This window comes from Ictalurus punctatus, chromosome 16 (assembly GCF_001660625.3).
Source record: "Ictalurus punctatus breed USDA103 chromosome 16, Coco_2.0, whole genome shotgun sequence".
Classification (NCBI taxonomy): domain Eukaryota; kingdom Metazoa; phylum Chordata; class Actinopteri; order Siluriformes; family Ictaluridae; genus Ictalurus; species Ictalurus punctatus.
This window is the reverse complement of record NC_030431.2, coordinates 21,734,849-21,750,206: the sequence shown is the minus strand read 5'-3', so window position 1 is coordinate 21,750,206 and position 15,358 is coordinate 21,734,849. Positions and strand designations below refer to the sequence as shown.

The 15,358-nt window shown below is 39.2% G+C and overlaps 1 protein-coding gene across 3 annotated transcripts in view; it reads right to left on the bottom strand.

Moving 5' to 3' along the window:
* The window catches only part of tacc1 (transforming, acidic coiled-coil containing protein 1), a 52,588-nt gene that overhangs the window by 33,739 nt on the left and 3,491 nt on the right, over window positions 1-15,358 (bottom strand). Inside the window, exon 2 of one of the 3 annotated variants that reach the window (XM_047160848.2) lies at window positions 4,282-4,459. The exons of 1 other annotated variant lie outside the window; for it this stretch is intronic. In XM_047160848.2, coding sequence (XP_047016804.1) covers window positions 4,282-4,370 — 89 coding nt within the window. In that variant the 5' untranslated portion in view covers window positions 4,371-4,459. Of the gene's footprint in view, window positions 1-3,449; window positions 3,664-4,281; window positions 4,460-15,358 lie in introns of those variants that run through there. One more of the 3 variants, XM_017488695.3, reaches the window with a different exon arrangement.

Below are 15,358 nucleotides of genomic sequence, written 5' to 3'. Positions count from 1 at the left end.
TCAGAGTCATAACGTAAAGCATAACATACTGGATGTGTTCATTTCAGCGAAAGTCCCCTAAGCTTCCCGGATGACTGCTGGACGTCCTGTGAACGTCCCCTTCCACGTCCGTAGGACCCTACACATGGACGTTCGGGGGACATTCGTACAGGCCATTTAGGGGACGTCCTGGGGACCTTTTTTTTTGTCAGCTGGGACTCACCATCACCAGTCCACTCTGCCCATGTGCCCTATTCAGGCCCCATCACCAAAACCTTACTATTAAAAGTCCACTATGGATGTGTCCCAAACGGCTATACCTTTACACTATATCGGCCTTGTGTTTATACAGTGTATTTCTGTTTTATTATTTCTGTGTAATTTATGTAGAATCAATATTTTAATTGGAGAAATGATGTAAACAAAGATATGGAAGATAAGTCCACTTCATCGTCTGCACTGTGACTCACTCCGACATCGCAGTGTCTTCATTACCACGTGCTCATGGTGCTATCTAGTGGTCAAAAAAGCAAACAGCACCAAAGAAAATGGGACAAAACATTCAGTCTACAGTACCTAAGCAGAGATTCCCACAGGAACTTATGTTCTGACGATCTATTGATCTTTTCGAATATAGAAATAATTCAGCCAGAACGCCCCACTTACACTACGTCACACCATATATTCCAGTAATAAATAATAAATAAGGGGAAATTGTTTCACCGCTAGGATTAACAGAGTTTGTTGGGTAGTCAGATATTTTTTCCCCCACAGAGGATCAAGGTGTGCATGAAGGGTGCAGACCATAATTTAAATTTAGACCAATGCAGAGGGTGCTGAGGACCACTCAAACAACCCCAGATATCCAACACATCCCTTGTTCTCCCTTCACCCATCAGGAAGACGGTCCAGAACCATCAGCACTCGGACCATGAGATTCCGAGACGGTTTCTACCCTCAAGCCACCAGGTGGCTCAATAACCACATTAGGAATATTTCAAACACAAACATTAATTGCTTCTCTACTGCACTACTGGACACTTTCACATTGCACATGCTACTTCTGTGCACACGACAATAAAGAGGTTGGACTTTGACAGTATTGTGCACCTACACTGTCTAGGGCTCTGATATATAAACCCAGGATCCATAACAGACCAGAGAAGGAAGTAAAAAGAGCATTCGTTTTATTTGATGATGAAACATTATGTCAGCTTTTATGGCTTTATGGTGAGTGAGAGACTTAAACTGAGACGTGGACCAGAGGCAGAAGTAAACCAGGTTATAATAAAGTAACCAGCAAACGCTGAAGTTTTCCTTCTCCAACAACATACTGATTCATCACGGCATGCTACAGAGGTACAACAGACAGCACAACTAAAGCTTGTTCAGACAGCACATTCATAAAGCCCTGAATGTCTACTTTCATATGAGCCATTACCCACTACTGTGGAGTGTGACATCACAAATAAATTCAATGCTGAAGACAGACACCCCCAAAACAAGTGGAAAATTCCTTTTTTTTTCCCCAAAGGAGCATAAACAAGGCTAATGAGGTTGTAAAGTCAAATGAAATCCTAATTATTCCAATCCAAATCCATTTTCATCCCAAGATAATAAAATAATCTGAAAACTCAGCCTGAACCTCAACTTCATGTGAAAGTAAGCTCAGTTCTCTGACTGCATCTGGGTCTTTCTACAATTATTTTACATTCACGCAGATTACCAAAGAGGAGAGTGTGTGCCTGTGTTTGCATATACAAATAAACTTTACATACAGCAGCACTGCTGAACCATCAGCGGATTAGAGGAGCCAAAAATCAAATAAAATAAAAAAATCCTCTTTAACTCAAATGCAATTTGGTGTCATCATCATAATCACAACTTAACCATGATGTTTCCATGGTTACTCTGATATAACAATGGTGCTACCATGATTAGTCTAATATAACAAGGGTTTTACTATGGTTACGATCACAGTGATTTTTATACCATGGTTGCCATCACAGTGATTTTTACCATGGTTATCATCACAGTGATTTTTACCATGGTTGCCATCACAGTGAATTTTTACCATGGTTGCCATCACAGTGATTTTTACCATGGTTGCCATCACAGTGATTTTTACCATGGTTGCCATCACAGTGATTTTTACCATGGTTGCCATCACAGTGATTTCTACCATGGTTGCCATCACAGTGATTTTTACCATGGTTGCCATCACAGTGATTTTTACCATGGTTGCCATCACAGTGATTTTTACCATGGTTGCCATCACAGTGATTTTTACCATGGTTGCCATCACAGTGATTTCTACCATGGTTATCATCACAGTGATTTTTACCATGGTTGTCATCACAGTGATTTTTACCATGGTTATCATCAGTGATTTTTACCATGGTTGCCATCACAGTGATTTTTTACCATGGTTACCATCACAGTGATTTTTTTTAGCTGAACAATAATGTTACCATGATTACTCTGATATAAGATTGGCTTTAACATGCTTTCTGTGATATAACACAGCAGCCATCATTATGTTTTTTGTCTAAAAAGTGTCACTTACCACTTAATATGCGTGTCTCTTTACTGACATGCAAACATTTTTCTGTAACATTTAATTTTGTGCTGGAAAACTAATGTTTAGAAATCTAAAATGTTTTTGTTTTGTTTTGTTTTTTTACCGATAATGTAGAAATCATAAAATATAAATCTGTAATTAAGTTTGTACTAAAAAAAATAGGGTGCCTAAGACTTTTGCATTGTTTTTTTGTTGTTGTTGGTTTTTTTTAAAATTATAGTTTTAACCCTTCATGCTATGTGTGCAACACTTTAATTGACCTCCAGATGGCAGTGTGATCAATAAATGGCTCAGAGGATGGTTTTGCTCTGGAACCAAGAACCAATCTTGCAGCAAGACTAAAGCTCAAAACGATACATCATACAGTTCTTAAAAAGCCAACACATGATGTGTATTGTGAGACTTTTTACATTTCTATTTTACACACAATGTCTTCGTTAAATCCCATATAAGGGCATTTGAATTGTATGCTATACAAGTAAATAGAACTTTATTTATCATAATTATTACTATTATTATGGAACGGGAAGTGAACTGAGCGCTCTGTAAATAAGGATCCATGCTGATATCCGTGTAATGAAGCATTATAGCTTGTCATATTGTCTTTTATAGGAGGGCTGTTTGTATAGGAGTGTCAGCTTAAACACACACACACACACACACACACACACACACACAGCATGTGACTGCTTCAGAACAAAATCGGGTCTATGCAGTTTTAAGTCTGTAAATTGGAATGTCAAACAAATAAATAATTAAAACATAAAATCACAGGAGGAATAACCTAGTAATAACAAACCAGTGGATTGTTATTAGTTATAGTTATTACATACTAGTATGATTATTACTAATATCCATTAGAGTATTATTGCTTTGAAAACAAACTTACGGACTGACACTCTTCTGATTCTTCACCTCGCTGCTCTTCTTGTTTTGGGATAAAGAGCCACCCATGATGAAGCGTGTGTGTGAGTGTGTGACAGGGTCTGTGGGAGTGTGTGTGTGTGTGTGTGTGTGAGAGAGAGAGAAAAAGTGTGTGGCTCAGGCAAAATGCTGTAGGGCACTTGCTGAACTTGGCTTGCTCATGTTGAGTTTTGACTGAAGTGACGCAGCAAAAAGACGAGCAGCTGAGACTCAGCTCCTCCACTCACACCTACTGATAACCCCGCCCACCTACAACTAAACCCCACCCACTACCTAGTACTACTGCCACACACCTCTCACTACTGTCAATACACTCCTGTCTAAACACACACAAACACACACACTCTTTGAAAGTATGGCTAGCTCCACATATAATCCACTAACCACACCCATTACAGATATTGCTATACTTAACTCCGCCCACATAATATTTAATCCACTATCATTTCTTATTATCCCTGTCTATTAACACACGTGTAGTTAACACACATACACACACACCTCAGCAAAATCAACACTCCCTAAACACTCATGCCTCAACATTAAAGAAGAAAAAAAAGGTTTTATTAACTGTGCAAAAGTTTTGGCACACATAGTAATTCTACATAGTAAAGATGTCATAAAAAAAATAATTAAATTAAACATTTCTACTTACAATTTTTTTTTAAATGACGAATATCTACTCAACGAAATCAATATTTGGTGTGACCTCTCTCTTTAAAGCTTTAATGCTGCATCATTTCCCTCAGATACACGGCTGTGCAGTTTTATAAGGAAATCTGCTGAAATTTACTTGCGTTTTTTGAGGCCTTTGGGAGAAACTGAGATGGTTCTTCAGGAAACCGCCTGTTGCACTTGCTTCTGTTTTTCCAGGTAAGATATCCATTGTTTTTTTTTTTTTTTTTATCTGAACCACAGCACTGTCGACCTCTCAAATCTGTTTGGTCAGAAGGTGTTGATTTTCTATAAACGTAACTATAAATGGATAAAAAAGTATGTTGTGTCATTTTTTTTTTGGTTACCAAAAATGTCATCATTGGCAAATTTCTGTTGTTTAAGAGGAATAAAACACTCCAGGCATGCTACATTAGAAAAATAAAAAAACTTAAGGGTAGTAACAATAAATTTCCTTTGTATCATGCTGCATGACATTGCCCCACTGTTGATTATGTTCCTATCCATTATAGGTGGACTTTTTTTTTTTAAAAAAAGACAAATGTTTATCTGTAATATTTAATTTTTGGGAGAAGGAATATTTGGAAACCTCTTTTACAGAACACAATTTTTATTTTTTATTTTTTTTAATAACAACAAAGGATTAGGACTTCTGCACTGTCCTTATTATCTGCATCACTTTCTGGTAAATTCCACCTTCAAACTTTTAAAGGTGTGGCCACTATAACGTTACAGCATTCAGACACACTGAAGTTTCATTTCAGGTTAAAGATAAATGATACTGTGTCCTAAAACACATCAACAAGTCTATGTGATATTGTTGATGAACTGGATGTAGTTTTAAGGCAAACATTTACAGAAAACATTTTGCCTGAGAGACCTTTCCTTTAATTAGTAGATTTATTAACTTCATAGCCCCAGTACACACACACACACACACACACACACACACACTCCTTCACACCCCACTGCGAGAGGGGTGAGGGGTCTTTTTCTAACACGCTTCCACCACAGCTACAGCTTAACAAACTGCATTAAAACCGATCACCAGTTTAAACCAATTGGATTCTGGTTTGACGGACAGTCACATGACGGAGGTCAAATGATGATAAACGTCAGAAAAGCTGATTTCTCCCGAGAGTGTCGAATGTGGGTCAGATCCCATTAGCGGTTACTGTTTCTGGGTCAGGATGAGATGAAAAGCACTGAAAAAGCAGTGTGGAGAAAATCAGCCGAATTCTCTCTCTCATCTGAGCTTCAACTACTGAGCTTCAGTACTTCAGTACACATCACTTCCTCTCCTCTGACACCACGGTAACACCGGAATTTAGGAATTTGAGGAGGATATTTCATTATCTACAGTGGAATATGACAATGTTAAAAGTATAACTAGTTCAGGTTTGAAGATGCGAGAGGGCATCCTAGGATGGATGGATGGATGGATGGATGGATGGATGGATAACCCTACACTATACTATGCTATTCCATATCATGTTATACAGTTCTGCTCTACACAATAATATATTATTCTATTCATTGATGGAAACAGTAACAGGTCACGACAGTTAATGCTTCACTATCAGAACCATTTCATTTTCTTGCATCACATCTGGAAGCATTTAAGGTCATCCTCTCTAAAAGTGGAAAATCGTACGCAAATACAATGACGTGGTGAAAAGCACCATATTGGTTTGGATGATTCCAGCTTTGTCTGAGATCTCAGCTCAACACGTGAGAAGCACACAGATAATCAGTGACCATCTGGTTCATGTAAAGTCTTGTTGCCTCTATGACTTCATGACTTCTCTGGACAAACCTGTTTGATCAGATTTTCTGGGCGTGGATCATAAAACCTGTGTGTTTACTGTTAGAGAATCAACACAACTTTGACTTTACAATTCGGAGCCTGTCATGTGAGGAACTATGGAGTGTTTGTGTGTGTTAAAGAGCAGTGTTTCTCAACGGGTCTTTCCTCAGGACTCGAATTTCACCTTTTTCCATTCAGACATTTTCATTTCAAAAGCAATACTGCTTTTCAGGTATTTCACAAAACCCATGTGCAGAACTAAGAACGAAGAACAATGCTTCGCTAATGACAGCAGTAATATCATTCCTATCATTTCTATAATGAATAACAACAGGATATGCCTAGGCTTTAAAAATAAGAAGAGACGACAAAAGATACAAGACTTGATTATGGTGCGTTGCGAAAGTATTCACCCCCCTTGGTGTTTTTCCTGTTTTGTTGCATTAGAACCTGGAATTAAAATGGATTTTTGTTTGGATTTTATGTAACGGACCTAACAAAGGAGTCCACATTTTTGAAGTGGAATGAAAATATACCTAGTTTTAAAAAAAAAAAATAATTAAAAACTGAAAAGTGCATATGTATTCACCCCCTTTGCTATGAAATCCCTAAGATCTGGTCCAACCAATTAACTTCAGAAGTCACATAATTAGTTAATTAAGGTACACCTGTGTGTAATCAAAGTGTCACATGATCTGTCTCATGATGTCAGTCTAAAACACACCCGTTCTGACAGGCCCTGAGTCTGCAACACTACTATGCAAGCAATATGAAGTCTAATGAGCTCTCCAAACATGTCACAGACAAAGTTGTGGAGAAAGTATAGATCAGGGTTACGTTATTAAAAATATCCCAAACGTTGAACATCCCACAGAGCACTATTAAATCCATTGTAAAAAGAAAAAAGAAGAGAATATGGCACCACTACAAACCTGACAAGAGAAGGTCACCCACCAAAGCTCACAGACTGGGAATGGAGGGCATTAATTCAGAGATTCAAGAAAGACACCAAAGGTAGGAGTTGCAAAGATCCCCAGCGGAGATGGGAGTATCTGACCATAGGACCACTTTAAGCTGTAGAACCAATAGAGCGGGGCTTTATGGAAGAGTGACCAGAAAAAAAGCCATCGCTTGAAGAAAAAAATAGGAAAAAAACGTTTGGAGAGAAGGTTCTCTGGTCAGATGAGAATAAAATGTAACTTTTTGGCCATCATGAGAAAACACTATGTGTGGCGCAAACTCAACACTATCCCATCACTCCAGAACACCATTCCCTCAGTGAAGCATGCTGGTGGCAGCATCGTGCTGTGGGGATGCTTTTCATCAGCAGGGACTGGAAAACTGGTCAGGACTGAAGGAAAGCACTAATTACAGGGCAATTCTTGAGGAAAACTTGTTTCAGACTGCCAGAGATAACGTCACCTATTTCACCATAGGTTAATGACATGCTCTGTAATCCTAGGCTGTTAAACATTTTCCAATTTGCTAAGCAAGAATTTGATTGTTTCCCTAAAAGGCAGTCTCTCTTATGAACTAATCGGCTCTAATAATATTTTAAACAGTAATTATCATGATATGGAAATTCACTATGAGCACAAGCATACGGTATGTGTAGATGAATCTTAGTGTTCCATAGTGAACACAGGGTACAGTCCAATAGCGATGAAAGAGTCATTAGACTACGAGTGTGTCATTGACTACGTTTACACGGACAGCAGTAATCTAATTATGGACCTTATTCTGAATAAGACAATATCCTGATTAAGGTGTTTACGAGTCGCTTTTAGAATATTCCTTTCATGTTCCCGTTTTACACGGTATAGAACATAGATCGATTAACGGCACACGTCATTACGTCCCCACGTCACGCCGTCCGACGTTCCCTCCAGAATTTCACGTATCAACATACAGTCTGTCTTCGTTATGGTACCGTATACAGTTTTGGGTGTTTCATTTTTAATTTTACGAAAGCTTCAAGTGCAGTTTATTAGAAGTCATGATATATGTGCTAATAGACGACTGCTTGAAGCCATGGGCTGCGTCCCAAACCGCGTACTTACCTACTATATAGTAGCCAAAATACATGTATTTCACCTACTATATAGTAAGTCAGTACGCGGTTTGGGACGCAGCCGTGCTCTCGTTTGCCGTCAACCATTGAGCATTGCCATGTGTGATCGTGTCCTGACGCAAAATGTGGTGAAAACTCCCACACGACGTTAATAGTGTGATTAAGGTGTGTACATGTCTGTAATACACGTCGATAATGCGACTAAAACAGGAATACGCCACACGTCTTAATTCCATTTGGGTTTACTTTGCGTATGACCTTTCGGATTAAGGTCATCAGAAATCGCTGTTTACGTGCTAGTTTCTTAATCAGAGTATCGTCTTAATCAGGTTAATATCAGATTATTGTCCATGTAAACGCACTGAATGTTAGCTGATTAGATAAAAAGCTCTTCTTCAGGATAAACACACAATACCACTGTTGGACAAGCTAACTTACAATGCACTTACAATTTTACACAGGAATTCATCAGTAATTCATCAATAAACGGTCAAGACAAGGTTGAAATCCAGAAAAGATGATTACTTAATATGCTGGAACAAAACCCAGTACAATTCTTGACTAATTATCATGAAGGTTGACGTGGGAACAGAAGCAAATGCATTACTGGGTAAGAGGATGATGACTAGATCACTATTTTTTCACTATTTACTAGGTGACACTAATCAAGCACTGATTGTGTTCACAGGTGGGGCAGCAGGGGTGTGGTTGAGACTCAGCTGTGGACGGAGATTAGGCGAGTTGAACGTGTGATTTTTCTTGCGGTGTGTTTTGTTTGTCTTTTCATAGGGGGGAAAACACAACAGGCTTGCCTTGAATTTGAATTGCCCAAAACTGGAAGGCAGTGAGAGGCTTTGCGTTTTTGGTTTTGGTTGTATTTTGTGTAACATATGTGAACAGCACAAGCTGAAAAGTGCTTGTGGGTGAAAGAAAGAGAAAGAAAAAGCAAGGAAGCATGAAGCTCTGTCAAAAGTCCTCCTTCCCACACACACACACACACACACACACACACACACACACTGGGTTCTACAATGGTATTTTTTAGAATCAATAACCTTCGGTCTTTTGTGTTGAAAGGGATTTTACATGTGTGCAACTTCATATTTATACCCCAGAGACACAGATCAAGAACAACAGAGTTTCTGTAAACTGAACAAACTGGATCAATTTTCCTTGCAGATGTCCACGTCTTCAACTAAAATCACATGAAGAGTGATTGTGGAATTGTCCACAGTTGGAGGAACGTCTGAGAACTTGTACTGGAGTTCTGAACGGCTTCTGCTTTGCACACAGTCACTCCACTTAAGTCACTCCGCTAGACTCTTGGGTAGGAGTTGTTGAATAGTAGGGAGGACACGGGGAGGTGGTGGGACTGGAAACTGTGCCACGAGTGGAGAAAGTGAGAGATGGGAATTTATAGTCAGTCAACACGGAAGAATGTGGCACTTGGTCTTTCTTCTCCAATAAACTCCAAAACACAAAACAAAAAACAAACAAACAAAAACCAGTTCCAGCAACTCTGTGCTGAACTTCTATGTCCCTTCTCTCAGTTATATTAGGGGTTATAAAGTAGTTTTACATTATAAAAATTTGAAACTCAATAATACAGGATTTTATGTAATTGTATGTTTTTATGATTTTATGTTTTTTGTTACAAACCTATGTAGGTCAGTACAGGAAGTGAGTCTGGAATTACTGACGACTCGTTTCAGCTGTTCAGAATCGGTTCCTTCTTTTGGGAGCCCATCCATCCATCTTCTATACCGCTTACTCCTTTTCAGGGTCACGGGGAAACCTGGAGCCTATCCCAGGAAGCATCGGGCACAAGGTGGGGTACAACATGGACAGGGTGCCAATCCATCACAGGACACACTCACATACACACTCACACACCCATTCATACACTACGGACACTTTAGACAAGCCAATCAGCCTACCATGCATGTCTTTGGACTGGGGGAGGAAACCGGAGTACCCGGAGGAAACCCCCGCAGCACGGGGAGAACATGCAAACTCCGCACACATAGAGCCATGGTGTGAATCGAACCCCCGACCCTGGAGGTGTGAGGCGAACATGTTAACCACTATTGGGAGTCAATAACTTTAAATAAATTTTTGAAACTTTGCAGACTTTTTACATTCACAAACAGCTCTATAACACACTACATGAAAGTAATATTTGAAAAACCAAAATAGGTGCACTTTAACAGAGGTGCGGACCAACCGAGAAGTGGACGTCCACGAACATCCGCTGACGAAGGTGCAACCGACGTGGTGCTGACGAACATAGTCAGCTGTCTACGGAGACTTTTGGGACAATCTGTAGTGACACTGGGCTTCAATTGTTTAACATCACTATAGAAAACTCTATGTGAGTAGAACTTACAAGGTTTGGGTTTAGTTTTTTGACCACACTGAAAGCGCCTACTTTTCTGTATTTTTGAGGGTTTTAAAGATTTCAGAGATTTGTGTTTAAGGTTCAGATTTTTTTTTTTTTTCCAATTTCAAAACTTGTAAGTTTGAATATGGTTTTAAAAGCAAATCAGTCCTAGTACGCTCGAAACAAAGAAAATTTGACCAAAAATGTACCTTCATTAAACACAACGCTTCCACGCTGGCCAAGTAGTATGAGATAAATGAAAGGTAGCTCCTACCAAACCAACGTTGCCACTGCAGGTTCTAGGACATGGGTCTTTGTGTAAGCAGGCATTGATGAGATGTAAACTTATTGATCAAGAAGTAAACAAATCATTCCAATGTTTTTTGGATTGTTGGTTTTTTATTATTATTATCATTTTTTTTTTTTTTGGGGGGGGGGGGGGGGGGGGTTGTATTTCACTTGTATTTGTAACAACTAGATGATCCGCCTGCACCTTTAATAATTGGGTGTGATGTTTATTATATATACATTTATTGTATATATTATATATTGTATATATTATATATACATTTATTGTATATATTATATATTGTATATATTATATACACAATCATTTCTTTCCCACTGTCACAATTTTGACTAAAGTTGAGTATGTTCTTGACTTTTTTATATTATATATATATATTTTTTTTTTTATGAATGTAATTTCTTATTTATAAATTAAGAACCCACAGAGACCCTGTACCGGGATTCCGCTACTGCTTCACTACTGAATTAAATGAACAGCTACAGCAATGTAACATGGCACTTCAAGGAAGACAAGAACGCTGAATAAGATCCATCAATATCTACAGCGAGAGAGACAGAGAGACAGAGACCGAGAGAGAGAGAACTCTTCACATGGTTGTCACATTTTTAACCTGCAGCACTTTCACGCTCAGTGCACGCTGTGTGTGTCTGTATTTCTGTAGTTGAAGCTACAATAGTGTACAGTATTCAAAACTGTACTCTCTCTCTCTCACACACACACACAATTTTACATTTCTCAGGTCTGTGAACATGACGATGCAAATCAATACCCTGTTACATCAACCTCTAGCTAATAATATTATGCTATGAATATTATGATAGAAGAACATTAGCGATTTCAACTTCAACATATTAGCTTATATTCCTATATACTGGCATTTTTACTGAAAGCAAAGATGTAGAGACGTTCCTGACATGAACAGGGAGACTTTCAGAAGCCAAGCTTCTATTGTACGTTTCTTTTAGTGTGTGTGTGTGTGTGTGTGTGTGTGTGTGTGTGTGTGTGTGTGTGTGTGTGTGTGTGTGTGTGTGCTGACCTCTAGTGTTAAAACAGTGAAAGTGAAATAAATTGAGTCCTGAAGCTCTCACACAACAGTGCAATCTAATGTGTAACGACTGTCTGTCTCTGTCTGTGTGTGTGCGTGTGCGTGTGTGTGTGTGTGTGTGTGTGTGTGTGTGTGTGTGCGCGCGTGCTGAGAAGCCAATGCACACCTCTACATAAATAACTTTCAAAAGAAGTTCGAAGCATCCCTTATTCCATGATTTCGGGAAGTCTTTAAAAAGCTGGTGTGGATGGAAACAGTTGTTAGCCTGGAAGTGTTTATCTTTTAATCGTCTTTCACAGTTTGTCTCTGTTCACCTAAGGTTTATATTTATTTACCCAGCTAACTATTACTGGTTCCAGGAATGTTCTGGGAATGGTCCTTTTTGGTTCCTGAAACAATCTGGTTCCGGTTTGGATTTCTAGGAAAGTTTTCTTTACTGAAACAAAGAGAACGTTTCCTGAACTTTCTTGTAACATTTGAGTTATTTGAACATCTCAGGAACCAGGTTCATTAGACCTTTATATATTCTATTTGCAACAATACTTCAGGACATATAATGAAATATGCTCTATGAAATGAAATGTTTACATCTTTGACATAGACACTGAAAATTCTCAAACTCTGACCTATTAGATTTCTTTTTTTTTTTTAAACGTCGCAGCACAAACCACAGTGAAGGATTTGACCCAAAGTGGACAGACTGCCACTATTTAAAAAAAAAACAACAAAAACAAACGGTCTCAGAAAAGAAGAACTTTCGGGAACTCCAAAATTAGCCACGTGGAGAGACCGTGGGGGGGGGGGGGGGGGGGGGGGGGGGGGGGGTGTTATGCTGAGGCGTTTAGAACAGCCTCATAATGAAGATATATTTAGGTAACTGGATGAGGGAAGCCACCTCTATGCATTTTAAATAACAGGAAGTATTGGTGTAGGAGGTAGAGTGGCTCTCTCATGTGGTAAAAATAGGTTTGGGTTTCATAAAGGCCAAAACACACAAACTCACCCCCTCAACATCATCAGGGTTTAGTCAAAGTCCAGCTGTTCAGCTACACTGTGGTTCAAAAGTGACTCACATTTAAGGCTGACGAAAAGAAGGCCAATAAATCATCCAAAAGCAATAAATATAATCTAAATCTGACGAGTTTTCATTTTGGCCTGAAAGTGAACTGACTGTAAGTTCAGGGTGGAGTCACAGCTGTGTTCAGGCAGCTGGATTCGGATGAGGTCACCGCCGGTATGTGGTCCAGATGACAGTGGGAAATGCGGGCTGTCACGTAATGCTAACTGGGCCGTCTTAAAGCACGCCTGTGATGTTTTTCATGTAAAGTAAAAAAAGCTATACTAACGCTACTAAATGTAGCCACGCCCACTTTAAATTTCCTTTGCATGCACTCATTTTTGCTGAGGGTTAATGAAAACATGGCGGTTACGGATATATTATTAACACGGTTTTAAAATGACCATCCACCATCCACTGTAGACCTGCTCATTTATCCAATCAGCCAATCATGTGGCAGCAGTGCAATGCATAAAATCGTGTAGATACAAGACAAGAGCTTCAGGATAAGATTGGACACCCCTGCTCTAGAGTTTACACAGAATGGTGTGAAAAACAAAAAACACCCAGTAATCGGCAGCTCTACAGTCATCGGCGGGAACCTCGCTGATGAGAGAGGTCAGAGGAGAACGTAACTCGAAGGCTACGGTAACTCAAATATCCACTCTTTACAATCGTGGTGAGCAGAAAAGCATCGCAGAATGCACATCAAGTCGAAACTTGAGGTGAATGGGATTACAAGAGCAGAAGAATTCTACTCCTGTCAATCAAGAACAGGAATCTGAGGCTGCTACCATGTGATTGGCTGACTGTATAATAGTTCTTATTAAAGTGGTCAGTACTACTATAAGAACATAATGAATCATATCCAGTGCACTTACAAAATACCACCGTGTTCTGTAACATTTGGTGATGACACACGGTAAATAGGGTGTTGTATGGTTTGGGACACGCCCACAGTACACTGATGATAGCGAGACTGAATAAAGAACAACCAAATCCCTCATGCACTCTGCTCCTTATAGCGCACTACCCACTGAACAGGGAGTAGGGAGCCAGTTCAAACCTTATGAACACAATGTCCTACTAGTACCGAACAACAACAACAACAAAAAAACTACATGATGTAATGCGCATGCAAGATTTTACACTCATTTCACAAGAATTTGGTAGAACTCGGAAGAGTTCACAATAGCTTCTGTGTTTGAGGCTTTTTAGGGAGGAAGCCATGTAAAAGCGGGTGTTTCGAGAGTGGGCATATAGTGAAGGCCTTTGAGAGAGAGGTCAAAGGTCAGAAAATGGCTCTCAAACTCATGGGAATTCTGAATATACGCACACACACACACGTACACAAGAAAACCTGAATGGAATAGTGTGTGTGTGTGTGTGTGTGTGTGTGTGTGTGCGCATTTCAAATGAAAATAAATGTATATTTTCGACACAAAGCAATATGCTAGCTACTAATCGAGGCTAATGATTTAGCTAGCTAAAAACACACACACACAAAATGGTCAGGAATGTGAGTGTTTCCCACAGGTGTGTTGATAAACCCCTTAGATAAAACTGTGTATGACGTGAGAATGACACTTCGCATTGACTGCTAACCGAACATCAAAGTTGAAATATTCCAGACTGCTGGGACTACGGCTGCTCTTAACGCCATACAGACTTCATATAAATCCATAATGAACTTTTTCACACTAACTGTTGTTACCCGGATGAGGACGGGTTCCCTTCTGAGTCGGGTTCCTCTCAAGGTTTCTTCCTCTTAAAACATCTTAGGTAGTTTTTCCTTGCCACCGTCGCCACTCAGTGGCTTGCTCAGTTGGGATAAATTCGGACCTTTAATATCTGTATACCGTGTTGATATTTCTGTAAAGCTGCTTTGAGACAATGTCTATTGTAAAAAGCGCTATACAAATAAAATTGAATTGAATTGAATTGAATTGAAATAGCAACAAATTCACACCACACAAATAGCACAAGAGTAAGCCACTGAGGTGAAATATTCCCAGAACGACATGTCCAGTGCTTATCAGCAAAGAGGAGACTCGTGGTGGTGTTTACCTCTCTCAGACTTTCTCGAACTCTGATCAGTGCGTGGGATAATAATCACAGGAATGTGTCTCGCTCCCTCAGCCGAGGATTTGAGAGATTAGTGCGATGAAGCATGAGCTCCCTCTGACTCATATTTAACTCGGCGGATAATGACTCTCCATTAGGGGGAAGATCTGCACAGATGCTTCACCGGGAATACAAATTAAGTTTTATTCATATTACACCTTACTACATTTATAAGACCATGAAAATGAGAGTCAAGACTTATTAGTATTAACCAATGAAATCCCAAAAACGAGCCAGGACTGAGGGTTTGATAAGGCTATATGACGTGCGACTTGTTTATCATTTAAACACATCTTCTACAGTTCAGAATCTGTAAAATTTTAATCATGTAAAAATAATAATAATAATAATAATAATAATAATAATAATAATAATAATAATAATAATTAAAGGATCATAAAAATT